The sequence below is a fragment of the Nerophis lumbriciformis genome, linkage group LG23 (assembly GCF_033978685.3).
Source record: "Nerophis lumbriciformis linkage group LG23, RoL_Nlum_v2.1, whole genome shotgun sequence".
Taxonomy (NCBI): Eukaryota; Metazoa; Chordata; class Actinopteri; order Syngnathiformes; family Syngnathidae; genus Nerophis; species Nerophis lumbriciformis.
This window is the reverse complement of record NC_084570.2, coordinates 12,802,501-12,826,872: the sequence shown is the minus strand read 5'-3', so window position 1 is coordinate 12,826,872 and position 24,372 is coordinate 12,802,501. Positions and strand designations below refer to the sequence as shown.

At 40.8% G+C, this 24,372-nt stretch overlaps 1 protein-coding gene across 1 annotated transcript in view; it reads right to left on the bottom strand.

The window, feature by feature from the left end:
• Positions 1–1,957: 1,957 nt before the first annotated feature.
• LOC133622383 (ras-related protein Rap-2a-like) overlaps positions 1,958–24,372 on the bottom strand; it is a 26,550-nt gene continuing 4,135 nt past the window's right edge. The window contains exon 2 of the mRNA XM_061985056.2: positions 1,958–2,881. Within this exon, the coding sequence (XP_061841040.1) occupies positions 2,644–2,881 (238 nt within the window). The 3' untranslated portion in view covers positions 1,958–2,643. The remainder of the gene's footprint in view (positions 2,882–24,372) is intronic.

The following is a 24,372-nucleotide window of genomic DNA, read 5'->3' as shown; positions in this document are numbered from 1 at the left end:
TACATCGGCATTTTTTGTATTGTTTCAGTTTCACAAATTCTTCAGTAAATCCACCAAAACGTTTAGCAGCTATTATACAGTAAGCTCGCAGGTCCAAACCTCTATTTTGTTTGATCAGCCGTTTTACTGCCGTGCCAAGAGTGCGCAAAGCAGTAATCAGAGCAAAGGGTGGCTATTTTGAAGAAACTAGAATAGAAAACATGTTTTCAGTTATTTCACCTTTTTTTTTTGTTAAGTACATAACTCCACATGTGTTCATTCATAGTTTTGATGCCTTCAGTGACAATCTACAATGTAAATAGTCATGAAAATAAAGAAAACACATTGATGAAAAGGTGTGTCCAAACTTTTGGCCTGTATTATATATATATATATATATATATATACATATTCATATATTAGGGCTGTGAATCTTTGGGCACCACATGATTAGATTCAATTCTAGGTGGTAATTATTCAATTATGTTTAGTGCTTTGAACCGGAAGTTCAAGTGCCGTTCTGTCTATTAGTCGTCCTTAGCGTTTCTACTCGTATGGATTCTTCATTCATCACTCCGAGCAACGTTTGTAAGTTTTACATCATAACTAAATCCATGTGTGATGTCTGTAGGAGTGTTTTCATGCATTTGTGTACGTGCATTAGCTAATATGCTCACACATTTACGAGTGTCTGTGTTAGTATTATTTACTTACTTCGGCATTCTTTTTGTATTGTTTCAGTTTCACAAATTCTTCAGTAAATCCACCAAAACATTTAGCAGCTACTATACAGTAAGCTCGCTGGTCCAAACTTCTATTTTGTTTAATCAGCCGTTTTACTGCCGTGCCAAGAGTGTGCAAAGCAGTAATCAGAGCAAAGTGTGGCAATTTTGAAGAAACTAGAATAGAAAACATGTTTTCAGTTATTTCACCTTTTTTTTAGTTAAGTACATAACTCCACATGTGTTCATTCATAGTTTTGATGCCTTCAGTGACAATCTACAATGTAAATAGTCATGAAAATAAAGAAAACACATTAAATGAAAAGGTGTGTCCAAACTTTTGGCCTGTACTATATATATATATATACATATTCATATATTAGGGCTGTAAATCTTTGGGCAACACACGATTAGATTCAATCTTAGGTGGTAATTATTCGATTCTGTTTAGTGATTTGAACCGGAAGTACAAGTGCCGTTCTGTCTTTTAGTCGTCCATAGCGTTTCTACTCGTATGGATTCTTCATTCATCACTCCGAGCAACGTTTGCAACTTTTACATCACAACTAAACCTATGTGTGATGTCTGTAGGAGTGTTTTCATGCATTTTTGTACGTGTATTAGCTAATATGCTCTCACATTTACGAGTGTCTGTGTTAGTATTATTTACTTACACCGGCATTCTTTTTGTATTGTTTCAGTTTCACACATTTTTCAGTAAATTCACCAAAACGTTGAGCAGCTATTATACAGTAAGCTCGCAGGTCCAAACCTCTATTTTGTTTGATCAGCCGTTTTACTGCTGTGCCAAAAGTGCGCAAAGCAGTAATCAGAGCAAAGGGTGGCTATTTTGAAGAAACCAGAATAGAAAACATGTTTTCAGTTATTTCACCTTTTTTTTTGTTAAGTACATAACCCCACATGTGTTCATTCATAGTTTTGATGCCTTCAGTGACAATCTACAATGTAAATAGTCATGAAAATAAAGAAAACACATTGAATGAGGAGAAGGTGTGTCCAAGCTTTTGGCCTGTACTGTATATATAAATATATATATATTTATATATAAATGTGTATGTATATATAGATATTTATTTTTTTTAAATACATTTTTGAAAATTATGAACCGATTTAGAATCAGGATGAATAAGAATATTCTGATATGAATACATTTTTTGTGCACCCCTGACAAACAGACAAATATTCATTCCATTCAACTCCACATAGAAAGGAATCAATCTCGACGCGTTGGTGCATAAAGGTTTATTTTTCTTGTTGAAAAGAAGTGTTGATGAGACTGAACCACTAACTGATGCGGCTAGAATGCACTGTCACTGTCATGTTCAGCGTACAAGGCATCGGTATCGTTTGTAAGGTGTAAAGTGTCTGCACATTTCAACAATGATTGACTAACATCGTCTCTTTGGGTGAGATTGTACTCGAGATCGGCGTGAGAGTACGATCACATGCACGCGTCATCCACATTTAGTCCGAGTGAATGTCCCCGCAGTAGACATTCGTTCATGTATTCATTCATTCCTAGTTTAGGCAGGCCGGCTGCTGGGCCGACCTCTGGTGTGACGTCTTCACAGTGGTGCTGCTTGACATCCGTGTAGAAGAAACCTGGTGTTTTGGTCAAGAAGAGTGCAAAAAAAGGAAACCAGGGCTGATACTTTTTAACGGCCATCTTTTTCTTGGCTCGCCATATTGACGTGGCACTCGGATCCTCTGTGTTGATGGCTTTTGTTTGGCACAGTTCTGCCCGTGGAAGCCCCCGCCCTGAAATTGGCTACTTACCAGGAGGCGCTTGATGGATGAGGGACTTCCGGAGAAAACCCAGTGTCCGAGGAATTTTATCGTATTTTTCTGCTTCGCTGGGTCGATCGATCAACTTGCTAATTTCTTAAGTCCCTCCATCCATCAGCCCCGTTCCCATGGACCGCTACTGCACGCTACAGGCGGGGCAGCACACCTCTCTGCGGTCCGGCAGCGGGCAAAAGTCCATCTGCCGTACGATCTCGGTGAAAAGCTCGTCCACCATGGTCTTGCTCTTGGCAGAGGTCTCCATGAACGGGCAGCCCCAGTCCTCCGCCAGCGCCTGGCCCTCGCTGGGGGACACCTCCCTCTCGTCCTCCAGGTCCACCTTGTTTCCCACCAGCACCACCGGCACCTGCTGGTACCTGGAAATAAAATTCACAAGCCATATGTGAAATCCGCTGCGGGGACTTCCCGATGCCTGGGAGTTGGCCTACATAGCGTGAAAACCACAAGAACGAAGCACAAGAGGGGAGCTATAAACAAAGCTATTCTCAAGCGCCCCAGGAGGCCGACAGAACTCGAACAGAGAACCGCCATGACATGACTTCAAACAACACAGCCTGTGTTTAGCATGCATGCCAGGCGCACTTAATGGCCTCCGATACTGCTTGGAAATCATTGCTGTCATGCGATACCACATTTTCCAAGCGTGTGAAGCCTTCGCCTCCTCCTCCTCCTCGTCCTCCTCCTCCTCCTCCTCCTCGGGCCATCGACACAAGGAGATCAGGCCAGAGGGGAGATTATTGAATCATTCAATAGAGCTAATGTGGATTCAATTCATTCCAAGAAACCACATTTAAAGTGCAACTCAATGAAAAAAACAGTCAAACGATAGAGTCCAGGCAGAAAAAAAGAGGAAATGTGACAAAAAAAAAAGATGAACACAAAGAGCTGCCACGCAAGCCCCGAAATAAAATTTAGAAAATCAAGACGACATTTTCTGCAATTGGGTGCATTTCTACACTATATTTTACCTTTTTCGATTTATTCTATTATCTTATTCTAACATTATTACTAGAGATGTCCGATAATGGCTTTTTTGCCGATATCCGATATTGTCCAACTCTTAAATACCGATTCCGATATCAACCGATACCGATATATACACATTATTATGCCTAATTTTGTTGTGATGCCCCGCTGGATGCATTAAACAATGTAACAAGGTTTTCCAAAATAAATCAACTCAAGTTATGGAAAAAAATGCCAACATGGCACGGCCATATTTATTATTGAAGTCACAAAGTGCTTTTTTTTTTTTCAACATGCCTCAAAACAGCAGCTTGGAATTTGGGACATGCTCTCCCTGAGAGAGAATGAGGAGGTTGAGGTGGGCGGGGTTGGAGGGGGGGGGGGCGGGGTATAGGGGTAGCGGGGGTGTATATAGTAGCGTCTCGGAAGAGTTAGTGCTGCAAGGGGTTCTGGGTATTTGTTCTGTTGTGTTTATGTTGTGTTACGGTGCGGATGTTCTCCCGAAATGTGTTTGTCATTCTTGTTTGGTGTGGGTTCACAGTGTGGCGCATATTTGTAACAGTGTAAAAGTTGTTTATACGGCCACCCTCAGTGTGACCTGTATGGCTGTTGATCAAGTATGCCTTGCATTCATTTACGTGTGTGAAAAGCCGTAGATATTATGTGACTGGGCCGGCATGCAAAGGCAGTGCCTTTAAGGTTTATTGGCGCTCTGTACTTCTCCCTACGTCCGTGTACACAGCGGCGTTTTTAAAAAGTCATAAATTTTACTTTTTGAAACCGATACCGATAATTTTGAAACCGATACCGATAATTTCCGATATTACATTTTAAAGCATTTATCGGCCGTTAATATCGGCAGTTCGATATTATCGGACATCTCTAATTATTACCATTGAAAATGTAATGTCCAATTCTATAACATGCATGCAAAGAACACGTTACCTCTGTTAACAATCCATCACGTCTAAAATATACATTCTCGCAGTGTCGGGCCGTGCGTTTCCCACCTAGGCCTTCAGTGATGTCCGACTTCAATGATTACCTCTCAAAATACCATCATTTATGTCACCACATGTCCATTGCTGGAGAAATACTATCTAGAAACATATTTTTTTCTGTCAAAATTGAAAGAACAAATGAATTTAGTAAAAAAAAAAAAAAAAAAAAAAAAAAAAAAAAAAAAAGTATTTTATTGAAACCCATTTTTTTCCGGGCTTTCGTGGGCCACATAGAATGATGTGGCGGGCCAGAACTGGCCCCCGGGCCTTGAGTTTGACACCTGTGTCTTAGATGAAGAGAGCAGTTTAGTTTTATGTTATGGTTTGGTTTAAACAATCAAAAGCTAAGGTTTTGGGCATTGTTTTCTCAAAAAGCATACACTTGTCTAAATATGGCCAAGGACACACACTATTGTGGGTTTCCTGGACATCGTCTTTATCACTAAAGGAGAGAATCCCTCTGGCCTTTTTAAGTATGTTTGTTTTTTGAGTGGTCAGCTTGAAGCGTCCCTCTGTCTCTGACTCCCTTGTCCATCATGTGACATGAGTGAGTGACTGTCAATGATTTTGCGTCCTGGTTTCGATGACCCGCCTTATCTTGCCTCTGATTGGACAGTCCGTAATGTTTCTTCCTAACCTTAGCCAATTGTGACTCATCATAAGAACACCAACAAATCATCATGGATTTTCTCCGTATGTATGGATGTTCTCCTTCATCCAGGTCATGGTTCGGCAACCCAAAATGTTGAAAGAGCCACATTGGACCAAAAATACAAAAACAAAATCTGTCTGGAGCCGCAACAAATTAAAAGCCTTATATAAGTGTTATAATGAAGGCAACACATGATGTAAGTGTCTATATTAGCTATATTTGCCTACTATCAAATTGACTTTACAAGCCTTACATAAGTGTTATAATTAAGACAACACATGATGTGTCTATATTAGCCTACTATCAAAGGCTGACGCATATCTTCCTTGACCGAATTGTTGTATTTAAATTTTAAATTTAAATCTTTGCAAGCTGGGTAACGTTTGCTGTGGTCTGGAACAACATGGCACACAAACAACACAGAAACGCAGCCAATATTACATACAGATAATGTGTCATGAGACATCGATCCATCCATTTTTTACCGCTTGTCCCTTTTGGGGTTGCGGGGGGTGCTGGAGCCTATCTCAGCTGCATTCGGGCGGAAGGCGGGGTACACCCTGGACAAGTCGCCACCTCATCACAGGGCCAACACAGATAGACAGACAACATTCACATTCACATTCACACACTAGGGCCAATTTAGTGTTGCCAATCAACCTATCCCCAGGTGCATGTCTTTGGAGACATGCAAGTATAAATTAAATACACAGAGGACATAAGTAAAGGAAATTAAATGAGCTCAAATATACCTACAAACGAGGCATAATGATGCAATATGTACATACATACATACATACATACATACATACATATAGCTTGCAGTCATGGATTCACCAAATATGCCTGATAAGAACTCCAGCAAATCAATAACATCAACAAGGCTCGCCTTTGTGCATTCACGCACAGCATAAAACGTTTGGTGGACAAATTGAGACCAAGAAGGGGTGGCATAAAACACGTCTTTCTGTGGCAGCATCGGAGAAAGTTGTACATGTAAACAAACTACGACGAGTTCAAGGCTCGCTAAAATTAGTAGGACAAAACGGTGCTGGCCAAATACTCTCATCAGTGAAGTATGTTTAATATAAACCGTGGGATTTCTAACAATTGTGTCATGTTTGTTCTCCTACAGAAAATATATTAAAACAAAAAATCTATTTTTTCATTTTCACACATCTCTGAAAGAGGTCCAGGGAGCCACTAGGGCGCCGCTAAAGATGCGGCCCTAGAACCGCTGGTTGCTGACCCCCAAATTCCCAGTCCATTTTCTCTATTTGTAGCTTGTCGCTTTGATGTAAGCTACCTAGCTACATTGGTCTAAAAGTACACTGCAAAAAGTCAGTGTTCAAAAACAAGGGAAAAAAATACAAAAATGAGGGGTATTTTATTTGAACTAAGCAAAATTATCTGCCAATAGAACAAGAAAATTTGGCTTGTAAAGACTTTCCAAAACAACTAAAATTAGCTAACCTCAATGAACCCCCAAATACCTTAAAATAGTATATTCTCACTAATAACAAGTGCACTTTTCTTGGTAAAAAAAAACAAATATATATATATATTTTTTTTTTCTCAATATGTTGCTCGGCATTACATTTCTTGAAACCAGCAAACTTACACTAAAAACTAGTTTATTTTTCTTAATGGAAAGGCAAAAAGGCAACGTTCAGGCAAATCAAATTGTCTAAAAATGCATTTTCCCATCGATAACATGACATCATCGCGCCAAGTGCGTGCTCTTTTAGTCAATTAGTGAGCAAGGAATATAGTATATATATATATATATATATATATATATATATATATATATATATATATATATATATATATATATATATATATATTTACAGCCCAGCCCCCGGCCAATTTGTTTTTTATTGTAATTTTGAGGAATTTATCTGAACTATTTCTGTTCAAAATTGTTTTGAAATGTCAAATGTTTAAATATTAACTGTCAGTTTAATTATGAGACACAATTGTGTCAAAGTCATGTTTTTTTATTTCATGCTTGAAATAAGAAATTATTACTTTGAAAAAGCAGTTTTATACGTGTGAATGTTGATGACACAGCTTTGCAACAGTTGATATTCTAGTTCCAAGCATGTTTTACTCAATATAGGTCATCAAATCTCAGCAACAAGCTGTAATATCTTACTGAGATCATTTAGGACCAAAACCCTTAAAACAAGTAAAACACTCTAACATAAAATCTGCTTAGTGAGAAGAATGATCTTATCAGACAGAAAATAAGCAAATATCACCCTTATTTGAGATATTTAATCTTACTTAGATTTCAGTTTTTGCAGTGTAGCTAAGCTAAAGGAAAAACTACTTGTTAAAAAAAGTAGCTAAGCTAACGCCAGGCTACTAAATGATAAATGGGTTGTACTTGTATAGCGCTTTTCTACCTTCAAGGTACTCAAAGCGCTTTGACACTACTTCCACATTTACCCATTCACACACAGATGGAGGGAGCTGCCATGCAAGGCGCTAACCAGCACCCATCAGGAGCAAGGGTGAAGTGTCTTGCTCAGGACACAACGGACATGACGAGGTTGGTACTAGGTGGGGATTGAACCAGGGACCCTCGGGTCGCGCACGGCCACTCTTCCACTGCGCCACGCCGTCCCTAAGAAATGTAGTTAAGATAGCTTAGTTACATTTAGCTTGTTACTGCCCATCAATGCTACTAAAATACCTTTAATGGCGAACATTATCACAATTTCAAAAATCTGTTTTTTTCAAAATTGTACCCATCACGCAATATCCCTAAAAAAAGCTTCAAAGTGCCTGATTTTAACCATCGTTATATACACCCGTCCATTTTCCTGTGACGTCACACAGTGATGCCAATACAAACAAACAGCAAGGTATAGCGACATTAGCTCGGATTCAGACTCGGATTTCAGCGGCTTAACACTGTCTGATAAGATAATTACTAACAACTATGAACTAGGTTTACAGCATATGAAATACATTTGGCAACAACATGCACTTTGAGAGTGCAGACAGCCCATTTCAAGCGCGCTAAGAACATATATTTTTCCACGATTTCAGCACTCAGGTTAACCATACCTAAATAGACACAAAATACTGCATTACACAAGACTACAAGACTGTTTTTAAGCTAAATTATTGGTAAACACAGTTTATGTATAATAATTTACGTAAAACCGCGAGTAATGAATAAAGTTTTCATCAATTAATATATTCTGTAGACATACCCTCATCTGCTCTCTTTTCCTGAAAGCTGATCTGTCCAGTTTTGGAGTTGATGTCAGCAGGCCAGGGAAGCTAGGGTCGATATTCTTCTCTTGATCATCTTCGGTGGCATAAGGGACGGTGTGAGCCAAGACATCCAGGGGGTTTAGCTCGCTCGTCTGCGGGAACAAACTGCCGCCATTGCTTGCCGTGCTACCGAGGTCCTTTGTCCCTGAATTGCTCACACACTCCGGCAGATTCAATGGGGGTCTGGCGGCAGATTTCTTTGACTTTATCGTTGGAAATGCATCTGCTTTGAGTGTCGCAGGATATCCACACATTCTTGCCATCTCTGTCGTAGCATAGCTTTCGTCGGTAAAGTGTGTGGAACAAACGACTGACCATTTCGTCGGCTTTCCCCACACCCTCGTATTTTGAACAAATTTCGTCCAATTTCTTGCCACTTTCGCATCTTTGGGCCACTGGTGCAACTTGAATCCGTCCCTGTTCGTGTTGTTACACCCTCCGACAACACACCGACGAAAGTGAGAAAATGGCGGATTGCTTCCCGATGTGACGTCACGTCATCGCTCCGAGAGCAAATAATAGAAAGGCGTTTAATTCGCCAAAATTCCCCCATTTAGAGTTCGGAAATCGGTTAAAAAAAAATATGGTCTTTTTTCTGCAACATCAAGGTATATATTGACGTTTACATAGGTCTGGTGATAATGTTCCCCTTTAATATTAACCCACTGACTTCCTGTGTGTTTATGTGGACGAGCATAGCAATGTTGATCGTTTTTTATGAAGGACGCAAGATGCCTGCCTCGTTATGAACAGTTAAAAATGAGGCGCAGCTATTTACCTCAGAGGGTTGCAGCACCGAGACCACACACACTCGCAGTGTTTACAAAATGCGGAACGAAAAAAGGAAACATTTCCCACCTATCCCGCGGCCGCAACAGCCTTATTAAGAATACCTGCTGTGCTAAAGAAGGTTTCCACACGCCTTACAGCAAAAAAAAGCCACGTCAAGCTAACCGGCGCGTCTGCAGCTGCTCTTAATTAGAAGCTGCAGCAACAACAACAAAAAACTAACACACAAACAAGAAAAGCGTGTGTGACGTCTCCGAGGGTGGTGCTCAACAAAGCCTCCATGTTGGAGTGAGCCGACATGACTGCACTGCAAAAACTGAAATCTAAGTAAGATTAAATATCTCAAATAAGGGTGATATTTGCTTATTTTCTGCCTGATAAGATCATTCTTCTCACTAAGCAGATTTTATGTTAGAGTGTTTTACTTGTTTTAAAGGCCTACTGAAATGAATTTTTTTAAATTTAAACCATACTTGCCAACCTTGAGACCTCCGATTTCGGGAGGTGGGGGGTGGGGGGCGTGGTTAGGGCGGGGGCGTGGTTGGGGGCGTGGTTAAGAGGGGAGGAGTATATTTACAGCTAGAATTCACCAACTCAAGTATTTCATATATATATATATATATATATGTATTAGAGATGCGCGGATAGGCAATTTATTTCATCCGCAACCGCGTCAGAAAGTCGTCAACCATCCGCCATCCACCCGATGTAACGTTTGATCAGAACTGCACCCGCCCGCCATCCGCCCGCACCCGCTCGTTGTTATATATCTAATATAGACGATGCAAGGCATTAGTGAGGCATACCTGCCAACTACTCCGGTTTTCCCGTAATTCGTACGGTTTTCATCAACCTATTCCGGGTTACGGTTGCAGTGATAAAAAATACGGTTTTTCATTAATCAAAAAAAAAAAAAGGGTGAAAACTACGCGAATTGCACCTTGTGCAGACAAGATTTTTCGATCGGACACGGAGGAATTAGCGATGTAAAAGACCACGTTGGGACAAAAAAACATGCCGTTGCTAGCGATACAAGTGGAAAACTTTCAACGTTTTTCGTCGCCCAAACAGATTCTTTGGATGTGATAAATGCCGAAGTTTTATTTACAGAGGCAATAATTGAGCATGGATTTCCAATCGCACTGGCTGATCACATGGGACAGTTAAATGTTTGTAATGCAACCTTTAAAAATCATTACGCGGTGATCGCGGTCCCAAAAATAAACTTTTCTTGCATGATAATGTCCAGAAAAATTCGCTTTATATTACTATAGAGTCCTTTTAACGAATGAGTTTGATGGTTTATCACAAACCTTAAATGAAAGAAGTCCTTTGTTCTCCTGCACCATGCATATGCGCTTTGGCCTTGCTTCGTGTTTGGTGCGCAATCCTGTCGGCTGTATTTCACAGCACGACATACTGTTAAAAGTGTTTATACTATTTATGCTTTCAAGTCCAAGTTGAAGAAATCTTGTTAAATGTTGACAGCATAACTACCAAAATACAGAAGTATGTCCTTAATATTTTTGCAGTGCTATTTCTGTTGAAAAGTTCAAATGATTACATTAGAGATGTGATGTGCCACTTTTCAAGTGTCTGATGGCTTAAATTAATTTTCATTAATTTTTCATATTTTGAATTATTTTGAAAGGCTTACAAAAAAACTACATTTGAATTGTAATTCCATGCTATTGACAGGACTATTAATTTTAATGAAGTTAGCTTACCATGTTTACAGTATGATAATTGTGATAGAAATGTGAATTTTAGGCACAGAATATTTTTTACAATTGAACAAGGCAGTAGATTATACAAGCTTGGACAGAAAGTTAATAATGACACCAATTTTTTTTTTAATGGAATTGTTTAGTACTGTTTTACCATTTGTTTACTGTAAAAAGTGTTTATACTGTTTATACTTTCAATTAACAAATTGAAGTCTTGTGAAAGGTTGACAGGATAACTGGCATTAACTGTCAAAATAATTTCAAACTATTGAAGTTAGTTTACAGAATAAACATGCCAATCAACCCATATGATTTTTGCTGTAATATTTTTGTTTTGAAAAGTCACTGTGACTGATAGAAAAGTGATGGTTTTAGCAACATTTTAACCTGTCTGAATGCTAATAATCATTTTGCGTCGGGGGGCGAAGCCCTGAACCCTCCACCAGGACTTTGTCCTGGACCTACCGGGGCCTGCGGCCCTTGGACCCTGGCTACTAGGTTTTTCTGATTTCAAAAGTTGGCAGGTATGGTGAGGTTATAAAGCTTTTGCATTGGAGACTGATCCAATGCAGCACAGACTTTCGCGTGCCACGCCGTCACGACCCAGACGCACACCAGTGCGCAATCATATGGGAGCCGCGCTGAGCGCACCTCCAAGCATCAAGGGTTGGAATTGGGGGTTAAATCACCAAAATGATTCCCGGGCGCAGCCACCGCTGCTGCCCACTGCTCCCCTCACCTCCCAGGGGGTGATCAAGGGTGATGGGTCAAATGCAGAGAATGTGTGACAATCATTGGTACTTTAACTTTTTAACTTTTTAAGCGCGTCTCGCTGCCGGCGACGGCCGGGTATATGGGCCCAACGCTCCAGCGCCATCCATTTTCAGGGCTAGTTGATTCGGCAGGTGGGTTGTTACACACTCCTTAGCGGGTTCCGACTTCCATGGCCACCGTCCTGCTCTCTATATAAACCAGGGTGAGCCCCACCCCTTTCGTGAGCGCACTGCGCGCGGAGTGACCCCTGTTACGCGCCCCCGGCAACAGGGGTGGCGGGCAGGTAAGCTGCGCGGGCGGAGCGCGCGGAGTGACCCATGTTACGAGCCCCCGGCCACGGGGGTGGCGGGCGGGTAAGCTGCTTACCTGCTGTGCGTGACGCCGGCCGCGGCGAAGGCGGACGAGGCGGGGTGTCGGTGCGGTGGGCGCGGTAGTGACCCTGGACGTGCGTCGGGCCCTTCTCGCGGATCGCCTCAGCTACGGCTCCAGGTGGGGCCCTCTCGGGGGAAGGGGCCTCGGTCCCGGACCCCGGCGAGGCGTCCCTTCTCCGCTCCGTAAAAGTGTCCATCTCCTTTCTTTTTTTTTCTTCTGTTGTGGCATATGCAGCAGGTGCCTGCTCGTTTTTCGTATGTGGGTAACAACATTTAACTATGTATATATATTTCCGAATTGGTTTAACTGCCACCCGCAAAAAAAAAAAAAAAAAAAAAAAAAAAAAAAAAAAATCTAATTAATCCGCCCGACCCGACCCGCGCGCGGATAAAATCTTTTTTTTTTTTTTATTTCATCCGCCCGATCCGCGGATAATCCGCGGACTCCGCGGTTGTGTCCGCAAACCGCGCATCTCTAATATGTATGTATGAAATACTTGACTTTCAGTGAATTCTATCTATATATATATTTATTTATTTTATTATATATATAAATAAAATAAATACTTGAATTTCAGTGTTCATTTATTTACACATATACACACACAACACTCATCTACTCATTGTTGTACTTGAAAGTACAATGCAATACAATTCCGGGGCAATCGCACCAATCAAATACACAGTAATGAAAACACAGTTGTTCTACTAACTGTACTGTGTGTTATGAGAGTAGAGTATGTGTGTGTGTGGCCCTTTAATAGGTGACATCATGTGAGGTGAGTGACGTCAGTGAGTGTGTGGGCGAGAGAAGAGAGGGAGCGGTAGCGTAAATGCGGGGAGGGACTAGTTTGTTTTGTGTTGGATTGGCTGTGTGCAAGCAATCAATAAAGCAAGATTTGCAACTAATCGCTGGACTCATCATTCACCCTAAAGTCGTCCGCTGTGGAGACCCACTGACGGGTAAGGTGAAGGGTGTTGCCCCGAGCATACATCAGCCCTGGAGAAGTGTCTCCTCTGCGCTCTTCAACTACGGTCTCGTTCTTCTGCTTCGTCTCCTTGTGTGCGCACACTGGACTCAGGTCCGCATGGATCTGGAGGGGGCGTGGCCTCCAGCTCCGGCTGAATTCCGGGAGAAAATTTCTACCGGGAGGTTTTCGGGAGAGGCGCTGAATTTCGTGAGTCTCCCGGAAAATCCAGGAGGGTTGGCAAGTATGATTTAAACGGGGATAGCAGATCCATTCTATGTGTCATACTTGATCATTTCGCGATATTGCCATATTTTTGCTGAAAGGATTTAGTATAGAACAACGACGATAAAGTTCGCAACTTTTGGTCGCTGATAAAAAAAAAGCCTTGCCTGTACCGGAAGTAGCGTGACGTCACAAGTTGAAAGTCTCCTCACATTTCCCCATTGTTTACACCAGCAGCGAGAGCGATTGGGACCGAGAAAGCGACGATTACCCCATTCATTTGAGCCAGGATGAAAGATTCGTGGATGAGGAACGTGAGAGTGAAGTATTAGAGTGCAGTGCAGGACGTATCTTTTTTCGCTCTGACCGTAACTTAGATACAAGGGCTCATTGGATTCCACACTCTCTCCTTTTTCTATTGTGGATCACGGATTTGTATTTTAAACCACCTCAGATACTATATCCTCTTGAAAATGAGAGTCGAGAACGCGAAATGGACATTCACAGTGACTTTTATCTCCACGACAATACATCGGTGAAGCACTTTAGCTACGGAGCTAACGTGATAGCATCGGGCTTAACTGCAGATAGAAACAAAAGAAATAAACCCCTGACTGGAAGGATAGACAGAAAATCAACAATACTATTAAACCATGGACCTGTAACTACACGGTTAATGCTTTCCAGCCTGGCGAAGCTTAACAATGCTGTTGCTAACGACGCCATTGAATCTAACTTAGCTACGGACCTCGACAGAGCTATGATAAAAACATTAGCTCTCCACCTACGCCAGCCCTCATCTGCTCATCAACACCGAAGCTCACCTGCGTTCCAGCGATCGACGGAGCGACGAAGGACTTCACCCGATCATCGATGCGGTCGGCGGCTAGCGTCGGATAGCGCGTCTGCTATCCAAGTCAAAGTCCTCCTGGTTGTGTTGCTGTAGCCAGACGCTAATACACCGATCGCATCTACAGCTTTCTTCTTTGCAGTCTCCATTGTTCATTAAACAGATTGCAAAAGATTCACCAACACAGATGTCCAGAATATTGTGGAATTTTGCGATGAAAACTGAGCTTTTTGTATTGGATACAATGGCGTCCCAATACTTCCGTTTCAACCATCGACGTCACGCGCATACGTCATCATACCTAGACGTTTTCAACCGGAAGTTTCGCAGGAAATTTAAAATTGCACTTTATAAGTTAACCCGGCCGTATTGGCATGTGTTGCAATGTTAAGATTTCATCATTGATATATAAACTATCAGACTGCGTGGTCGGTAGTAGTGGGTTTCAGTAGGCCTTTAAGTGTTTTAAATGATCTCAGGAAGATATTACAGCTTGTAGCTGAGATTTGCTGACCTATATTGAGTAAAACATGCTTGAAACTAGAATATCAACTGTTGCAAAGCTGTGTCATCAACACTCACGAGTATAAAACCGCTTTTTCAAAGTAATAATTTCTTATTTCAAGCGTGAAATAAAAAAATCATGACTTTGACACAATTGTGTCTCATAATTAACACAGATGACAGCTAAATGGACTTTGCGGTTTTATTTACAATGAAACAAGAGAAAATACGTACTCATTTAGTAGTACAGTTGGCACAGTAAAGTAAACGGAGAGTTGATATTTAACCATTTAACATTTCAAACTATTTTGAACAGAAATAGTTCATGCACATTCAGGTAAATTCTTCAAAATTATAATAAAAATTTTTTTTGACTGGGGGCCGGGCTGTATATATATATATATATATATATGTACAGTATATACAGCACGGTGGAAGAGGGGTTAGTGCATCTGCCTCACAATACAAAGGTCCTGAGTAGTCTTGGGTTCAATCCCGGGCTCGGGATCTTTCTGTGTGGAGTTTGCATGTTCTCCCCGTGACTGCGTGGGTTCCCTCCGGGTACTCCGGCTTCCTCCCACCTCCAAAGACATGCACCTGGGGATAAGTTGATTGGCAACACTAAATTGGCCCTAGTGTGTGATTGTGAGTGTGAATGTTGTCTGTGTTGGCCCTGCGATGAGGTAGCGACTTGTCCAGGGTGTACCCCGCCTTCCGCCCGATTGTAGCTGAGATAGGCTCCAGCGCCCCCCGCGACCCCAAAAGGGAATAAGCGGTAGAAAATGGATGGATGGATGGATATATATATATTCCTCGTGGACTAATTGATTGAAAGAGCACGCACTTGGCGCGATGATGTCATGTCATGTCAAGGTAAGGTGCGGAGTCCTCAGGGTTCGGTTCGTGGCCCTGCACCCTTAAGCATTCATTTACATGCTGCCGCAAGGCGACATCATACGCAAATACGGTGTAGCTTTCACTGTTATGCTGATGACACCCAACTCTACATGCCCCTAAAGCTGACCAACACGCCGGATTGTAGTCAGCTGGAGGCGTGTCTCAATGAAATTAAACAATGGATGTCCGCTAACTTCTTGCAACTCAACGCCAAGAAAACGGAAATGCTGATTATCGGTCCTGCGAGACACCGACATTTATTTAATAACACCACCTTAACATTTGACAACCAAACAATTACACAAGGCGACTCGGTAAAGAATCTGGGTATTTTCTTCCACCCAACTCTCTCGTTTGAGTCACACATTAAGAGTGTTACTAAAACGGCCTTCTTTCATCTCCGTAATATCGCTAAAATTCGTTCTATTTTATTCACTAGCGACGCTGAGATCATTATTCATGCGTTCGTTACGTCTCGTCTCGATTACTGTAACGTATTATTTTCGGGTCTCCCTATGTCTAGCATTAAAAGATTACAGTTGGTACAAAATGCGGCTGCTAGACTTTTGACAAGAACAAGAAAGTTTGATTACATTACGTCTATACTGTATATACCTTTATACAACTATATACATATATACCTATATATATACCTATACTGGCTCACCTGCACTGGCTTCCTGTGCACTTAATATGTGACTTTAAGGTTTTACTACTGACGTATAAAATACTACACGGTCTAGCTCCATCCTATCTTGTCGATTGTATTGTACCATATGTCCCGGCAAGAAATCTGCGTTCAAAGAACTCCGGCTTATTAGTGATTCCCAGAGCCCAAAAAAAGTCTGCGGGCTATAGAGCGTTTTCTATTCGGGCTCCAGTACTCTGGAATGCCAGTTAATAACAGTTAGAGATGCTACCTCAGTAGAAGCATTTAAGTCCCATCTTAAAACTCATTTGTATACTCTAGCCTTTAAATAGAACCCCTTTTTAGACCAGTTGATCTGCCGTTTCTTTTGCTTTCTCCTTTGCTACCCCCTCTCCCTTGTGGAGGGGGAGACACACAGGTCCGGTGGCCATGGATGAAGTGCTGGCTGTCCAGAGTCGAGACCCGGGGTGGACCGCTCGCCTGTGCATCGGTTGGGGACATCTCTGCGCTGCTGACCCGTCTCCGCTCGGGATGGTCTCCTGCTGGCCCCACTATGGACTGGACTCTCACTATTATGTTGGATCCACTATGGAGTGGACTCTCACAATATTATGTCAGACCCACTCGACGTCCATTGCATCCGGTCTACCCTAGAGGTTGGGGCTATCCACATATGCGGTCCTCTCCAAGGTTTCTCATAGTCATTCACATCGACGTCCCACTGGGTTGTGAGTTTTTCCTTGCCCTTATGTGGGCTCTGTACCGAGGATGTCATTGTGGCTTGTGCAGCCCTTTGAGACACTTGTGATTTAGGGCTGTATAAATAAACATTGATTGATTGATTGATGTTATGGATGGGAGAATGCATTTTTAGGCAATATGATTTGCCTGAGTGGCCAGTAGACCCCGAGAGTGCCTTGTTGCCTTTCCATTAAGAAAAATAAACTAGTTTTTGGTATAAGTTTGCTGGTTTCAAGAAATGTAATGCCGAGTGCATATCATTATGTCAAGATGATGGCACTAGCATTTGCTTAATTTAAGAATATTTTTCAATATATTGAGAAAAAAGGCCTAATATTTTTTTTTCTATCAAGAAAAGTGCACTTATTAGTGAGAATATACTTATTTTAAAGTATTTTTGGGTTCATTGAGGTTAGCTAATTTGACTTGTTTTGGAAAGTCTTGACAAGCCAAATGTAAAATACCCCTCATTTTTGTAATTTTTTTTTCTTCTTGTTTTTGAACACTGACTTTTTGCAGTGTGAGATATTCGGGCCTGTGCGGCAGCTGTTTTCTCCGAATGGCGACCGCGTTTTTTTCCTTGGGAGGTCACGAGATAGTTAAGTTAAAGTTAAAGTACCAATCAGAGCCGGCCCAAGGCATAAGCGTACTAAGCGCTTGCTTAGGGCCCCGCGGCCACCAGGGGGCCCCCAAAAGCAATTAACAAAAAATTATTATTTTTTATTTTTTGCATGTACGAGTCTGACTGATGATTTCTAAATGATGAAAGATATATTATTGTACAAAAACACAATTTTAGGTCAACATTTTTGCACATTGCTGTTTCAGGTTTTTGTTACCAAAAATAATAAAGTGAATCAGAATCAGCTTTATTGTCCAGTCATGTTTAACACACATGGAATTTAACTTCAGTAGACTGCGCTCTCTTTGTACAAAGTAAACATTAAATATGAACAATTAACTAAAAATATAAACTAGTAATTAAAGACTAATATGTACAAGACTGATGAGACAAGATGACACTTTCACTGTAAATACAAAGCTTTATCACTTGGACTGTTCAACCCCAGGCCACTCTTGTAGCTGAATGTTTTCTACATTTTAAGATTAGGAACCATATGTGGCACTCTGGACATCATTCGTTCATTCATTGGTATTATTTATGTTCTTAACTGGGCCACCCCCATATCTTTATAAATGACATGTCATCTGTAAAGACATGCCAGGCTGACAATAGGATAATGTAAACAACACTGCCAGAGCCGCAATGAGTTCATAGTAGGTGTGTGAATGATCAATCAATATTATTGGCAGAAATAGAGGGCCCCAAAATCAAATTTTGCTTAGGGCCCCATGGAGGCTTGGGCCGGCACTGGTACCAATGATTGTCACACACACACACACACACACACACACACACACACACACACACACACGGTGTGGCGAATTTATTCTCTGCATTTGACCCGTCACCCTTGATCACCCCCTGGGAGGTGAGGGGAGCAGTGAGCAGCAGCGGTGGCCGCGCCCGGGAATAATTTTTGGGTGATTTAACCCCCAATTCCAGCCCTTGATGCTGAGTGCCAAGCAGGGAGGTAATGGCTCCCATTTTTATACTCTTTGGTATGTGAGAACACGCTGCTGTGAAGCCCCCTGAGATGTTTTGGTCCCCACCCTGTTCCTGCTGACCGCCTGCCATTAGACACAGCATCAGCGCGGCGTGAAAAGGCCGCTTTGAAGTGAACACACCCCCCCTCAGTTGTTGCACGCAAGGAGATGATCAGATTGCGCGTTACCATGCTTTTGTTCCACTTTACACAGCTCCTTAATGGACGCCCCATGTCTACTTGGCTCCCGACCCCACTCAATTCCATTAAGTTCTGGTGAGAGAGTTCATGCATCTCCACCGCATGTTGCCGCCGCCAACTCAGCACAAAGGCAGCTCGTCGTGACGCCATGTTGACGAACGCAGCCTGCAAGCAAGGCTGCCTTGTTGGACGAGTCAGCTGTAAAAGGCATCTGGCGGCGGTTATAGGGCTGGCTAGGGCTGGGAGACATATCGAATATACTCGATACATCGCGGGTTTGTCTCTGTGGGATACAGAAAATGACTATATCGTGATATTGGAGTATACGTTCTCACGCAGTTGCTTTTAGCTGCGGGCATTACACATCTCACTCTTTCTTGTCTCTGCTTCTCACTGAGACATAAAACAAGCGCACCTTCTTACATACGTCACATACTGTCGCGCGTGCAACGTCACACGCCCTCGCCGAGCAGAGAGGTAGCGGCATGGTAACGTTAGCTGTGATGCTAGCGGTGCGGTGTGAGTGGTAATACGAGAGAAAGAAGGTGCGAATCTGGTAACAAATGGAGGGAGAATCATTAATTCCCAAGAAAAACAGCACGGGGTCTGGCGGTGGTTTGGCTTCAAGCGGGAAGATGTTGAACAGACAACCGTAATATGTCAAGTATTCGGAAAAAGCCTTCCTACAAAAAGTAGCATTACTGGTAATTTCTAGAAATCATTTGAAAAGTCACCCGCATTTTTTGCACTCTCAGGATGTGTTTTTGAGACGTTTCGATATTGAAGTTTTTCGCAAAAGCATGACGGAAACACTTTTTTCCCGCATTTCGAGGCCACCTAAACCCCAATGCAGGACAACTAGGGCAGACAAAACACATTAATTGAAACACCTTCAAGTCGCAAATGTACTTTATGGAAATTTTAGAAATATCGTTTTTATTTTGGTAAAAACTGCTAGTGGCACTTGCCCAACAAAAGAGTTCCTAGTTAGTCGGAATTTCAACTGGAACGCCTCTCGAGGTCGGACCTACGACTCGGGAAGTCGGAGCATTCTCACCACGTTTCAAAGATTGCTATTCTGGATGTACACAAGGATGTCCGCTTTTATGATATTGATTGATTGAGACTTTTATTAGTAGATTGCACAGTACAGTACATATTCCGTACAATTGACCACTAAATGGTAACACCCGAATAAGTTTTTCAACTTGTTTAAGTCGAGGTCCACTTAAGAGAAATGGACATTGAAACAGTGTAGGTCTAACGTGGTAGGATATGTACAGCAAGTAGTGGGCATAGAGAGATCAGAAAGCATAAGAACAAGTATATACATTTGATTATTTACATTTGATTATTTACAATCCGGGGAGGTGAGATGTGGAACGGGGAGGGATATCCGTTATTACCACTTCTGATTAGTTTTTGTCGCAGTAAATGAGCCATAAACAATTGTATTGTTGTACGTTTTTATATGCTAACTACATTAATTTCATGTGGTATACTCTGTACGTCGCGAGCAATAGCGTTTGTGTTTCCTCTCCATCCACCATGTGTGTGAAGGTTGCAAAAATAGTGCGTATTCTCCCTTAAGTTGTTTATTTTCAGACAAGGCAAGTGCAAAAATAGCTTTCGTGGATGTGGCCTTCTAGATTTCCGACATCAAAACTGGACATAACTGACGGCATTATACTGCTGTCCTGGTAGAAGTATCAAAACGACCAAAGAAACGAAAAGTTTTGCATGAGTACACACAAAAAAGAAAAAGGAAGCTTAACCAGACAGTCAAGGATCAACACTGGTTTATGTAAGCTAACAGACGTGGAGGGCATTTTCGACTCTGGTCCCGCTAAACTAGTAAGTGATTTTCAATGCTTAAATAAAAAATGCTAATGCTAATGTTAGCAAAAAATCGCCATCAGCTTGATCGTTCCACACCGACACGACCAGCCACGCAACAAACTCAAAACAAGTACTGTATAAAGAAAAAAAAAATGACTGCAAATGTAAAGTTTGAGTCCACTAAGTAGGTTCCAACTGTGGAAAGATCAGTCATTGTGGTATCGTTGTGTCAGTTTGTGTGTATGTGACAGTAGTTTCGGACCATTTACCACGCTATGCGCTGGGCCTCATGGTAAATGTGGTCTATCTTCAGGCAAAACACTACCGCTTTGGTCCACTAAAATCAACCAAAACTGAAAGTTCTTAAGTGGGGATTTAACTATAGAGCAGTGATCCTCAATTTTCAGTACAAGCACCAGTAATGGCACACAAGCTCCATCTAGTGGTACACCGAGGAATCACTTGTTATGCGCAATTCATTTTATTTGATACATTTTTTAAATACGCAAACTGTTCAAACTGTGTGTAATGTTACTGTGGCCAAAAATATTGAATATACTTCTAACAAAATGAGACCTCTACCTTGTTTTTAATGACTGCTTTGGCCTACTACACTACTGTATTTTAATGTTGGTCATTATTGTGGCACTTGGAGAGCCACTTTTTTTTTAAGGTGGTACTTCCTGTCAGACGTTTGAGAACCACTGTTATAGAGGATTAAATTGGAGAAAATTTTGTTTTGAAATAAATCTTATTTATATGTGACAGGAAATAGCTATAAATGGAATTGAATACATAAATGTGTTCGTAAATGTCACTAATGTATAAAATGTACAATTACATGAAATGCAATGAGGGTCAAAACTTAATTCTACTTGATTTTGATTAAATAAATCATTAAATCCTAAAACAATTAAATAAATCGTAGCACAATTTAATCATGAAATAATTAAATAAGTAGTGAAATAATTAATTAATCTTGAAATAAATGAATACATTGTGAATAAATTAATTAAACCATAATATAGTTAAATAAATCATTAAACCTTTAAAGCTCTAGTAAAATTGTGAAATAATAAATAAGATAATTAAATAAATCATTGAATCATTAATTAAATTGTAAAATAATTACATACAATTAAATACACTGTGAAATCATTAATAAAACCATTGTATAGTCAAATAAATCATTAAACCTTTAAAGCTCTAGTAAAATTGTGAAATAATAAAAAAGATAATTAATTAAGTCATTAAATCATTATTTACATTGTAAAATAATTACATATAATTAAATAAACTGTGAAATAATTAATTAAATAATTAAATAATTGAATTGTGAAATAATTAAATCATGAAATAAAAAATTAATCTTGAAATAACTAATTAAATTATGAAATAAATAAATACATCATTAAACCATGAAATAATTGATACAATTGTGTTGTAATTAATAAGATAATTAAATGTATCCTTAAATAACTAATGAAATATTTAAATTAGTGAAATAATTAAATCATGAAATAATGAAATCAATAATCAATTAAATGAATAAACAATAAATGCAATTGTACATTAAATACATTAATGTCACATTTAATAACACAATGTTGTATTTAATTCCAATTAGAAGTAATTTTAACACATTCAAGTAATTATTTAAATATTTATTTTCCCATTTGACCATGCATAGTTAACATCTAAATATCCCCCAATAAACACATGTTTTTTTTTTGACATTTCAAAAAATGTAAGCATGGTGGGAAATAGGCTACTAGGAGCTGCCAGCTACACAACAGCTAAGCACACAATAGCACACCAGCTAGACACGCGCAATAAATGTCCTTAATAAGTAATAATTGCAGTCTAAAACAGCACATTTGTCAATATAAACACGCATCAAATAATTTTAGTTGTTAGTCATATACTTAGCAAAACATCAAGTAACAAACGTGTCCGCATCGTTCAACTTACAGCCACTTGTGCCTTATTGTGGCCACTAGGTGCTGTTAACAATTAATTATCACTCCACTTTAACCGAAAGACAGCATCAGTCTATTTCAGATGGTTAATAATAAATAGTTTAGGGTTTTTCACACCTGCCATTTCACTTGATCAAACGGTTTTGAACATTCAACGCTACAAAATAATACAAGTTTGAATGATTCGTGTTGATATCGTACTGGATCAATATCGACATCCACCTAGATTCAAGGGCACATTATCGATATGGTGTCGGATGGTGTCGGAAGTGGAAAAAGTTGTACAGACCGATACAACCGACCGTTATCTGTGTTAGAATAATTATGTATATATTATCACACTTCCTTTAGTATGCTTAAAGTCCGTTGCTTTAGTTATTAGCTATTGTGCTCAAGTTACACTTTTCTAATCCATGCAAGGACAAAACTTCTTGTCTGAGGGGTGGCCTCAGCCACAGATGTTATCTTTGTTTTAGCCCGCTAACAGCCAAGGACTTCAACGACCTCAACGAAGATAAGATGACAACACGCAGACGAAGCAGAGACTTCACGGACCTCAACGAAGATAAGATGACAACACGCAGACGAAGCGGGGAAATCACAAGGCCCCCAGCACATTCCGTCACGTATCGTGCGTCCTGGACCTGCTTTGCATAATATATGTGACCACTCCTTTGAGAGGCGGCCTTAGTATTGTTGACTGTGGAACTCCTGAATAAATAGAGGGACGCAGGAGCTGAACCTTAGAGCGTAGGGCGAGACTGTGACTAAGTGTGCAGCTCTCATGAGCTAAATTGAACTCTGTCTCTGCATGATTCCTTGCTTCTTGCCTGATTAATAGATGTCATCAGTGTTTGAACTTGACAATCTGCTTGAAAATGAGACGTAAGATCATACTGGTATCGTATTTTCCTGACGATCAAGATGGAATGGCTATTACTCGCTCTGCGACTTTTAGCGGCAGAGCAACACGCTTGCTAGCTCACAGTTTGAGGGAAGAGCGTATCGGCATATCGGAAAGAAAGCCAATATTGACCATTACAAACTACTAAACGTGTGTATGATTCGTGCTGATATCGTATCGCATCAGTATCAGACAACATTCAAGGATCCAGTATCGGTATGGGAAGTGAAGAAGTTGTATCCTACATAATGCTTTGTCTCACTTTTAATAATTTGTATTTTTGCAATATGCCGAGGGCCAATAACAACACAAGACGTGATCCAAAAAATGGCCCCCGGGCCGATGGTTGGATACCCCATTGCTCTTTTGCTGTGTTTTGTGTCTTCAGACAGATGCTGTGATTATATAAGTGTGCATCTCACGCAACAGGAAGCCAGCGGAGAGTCAGAGCAGTGTGAAATAAAAGCATGAAGTATTTATGGGCCAGAGGACAGGCTCCCCCTCCATCTTGGCGGCGTCCCCCCCAGGCTGTGACGTCGCGCCGCGTGACGCCGCTGACGTCAGAAGAAGTGAGACGCCGTTTAGTCAAGAGCAAACGCTAATCTTTAAGTGTGCATCCTCACCTACTTCCTGTGCTTTTATTTTGTCATCTGTCATCTTGTTTGACTAAAAAATAAAAACATTGTCATATTTTTTACAACCACGCCCATCAATGGCATCGCATTGGCGCTGCAGTTCAAAACTTGTCGGATAGAGGATCTTTGACTGGCATTTTTATCAGTAGATTCTTTAAAACTAGAAAGACGCTCCTGTCATATAGAGGATCTTTGACCTTAGGGTTATGTAATTTTTATTTTATTTATTTATTTATTTTTGTCATAAAGAAATATCCCTGCAGACTGTATTGATCTA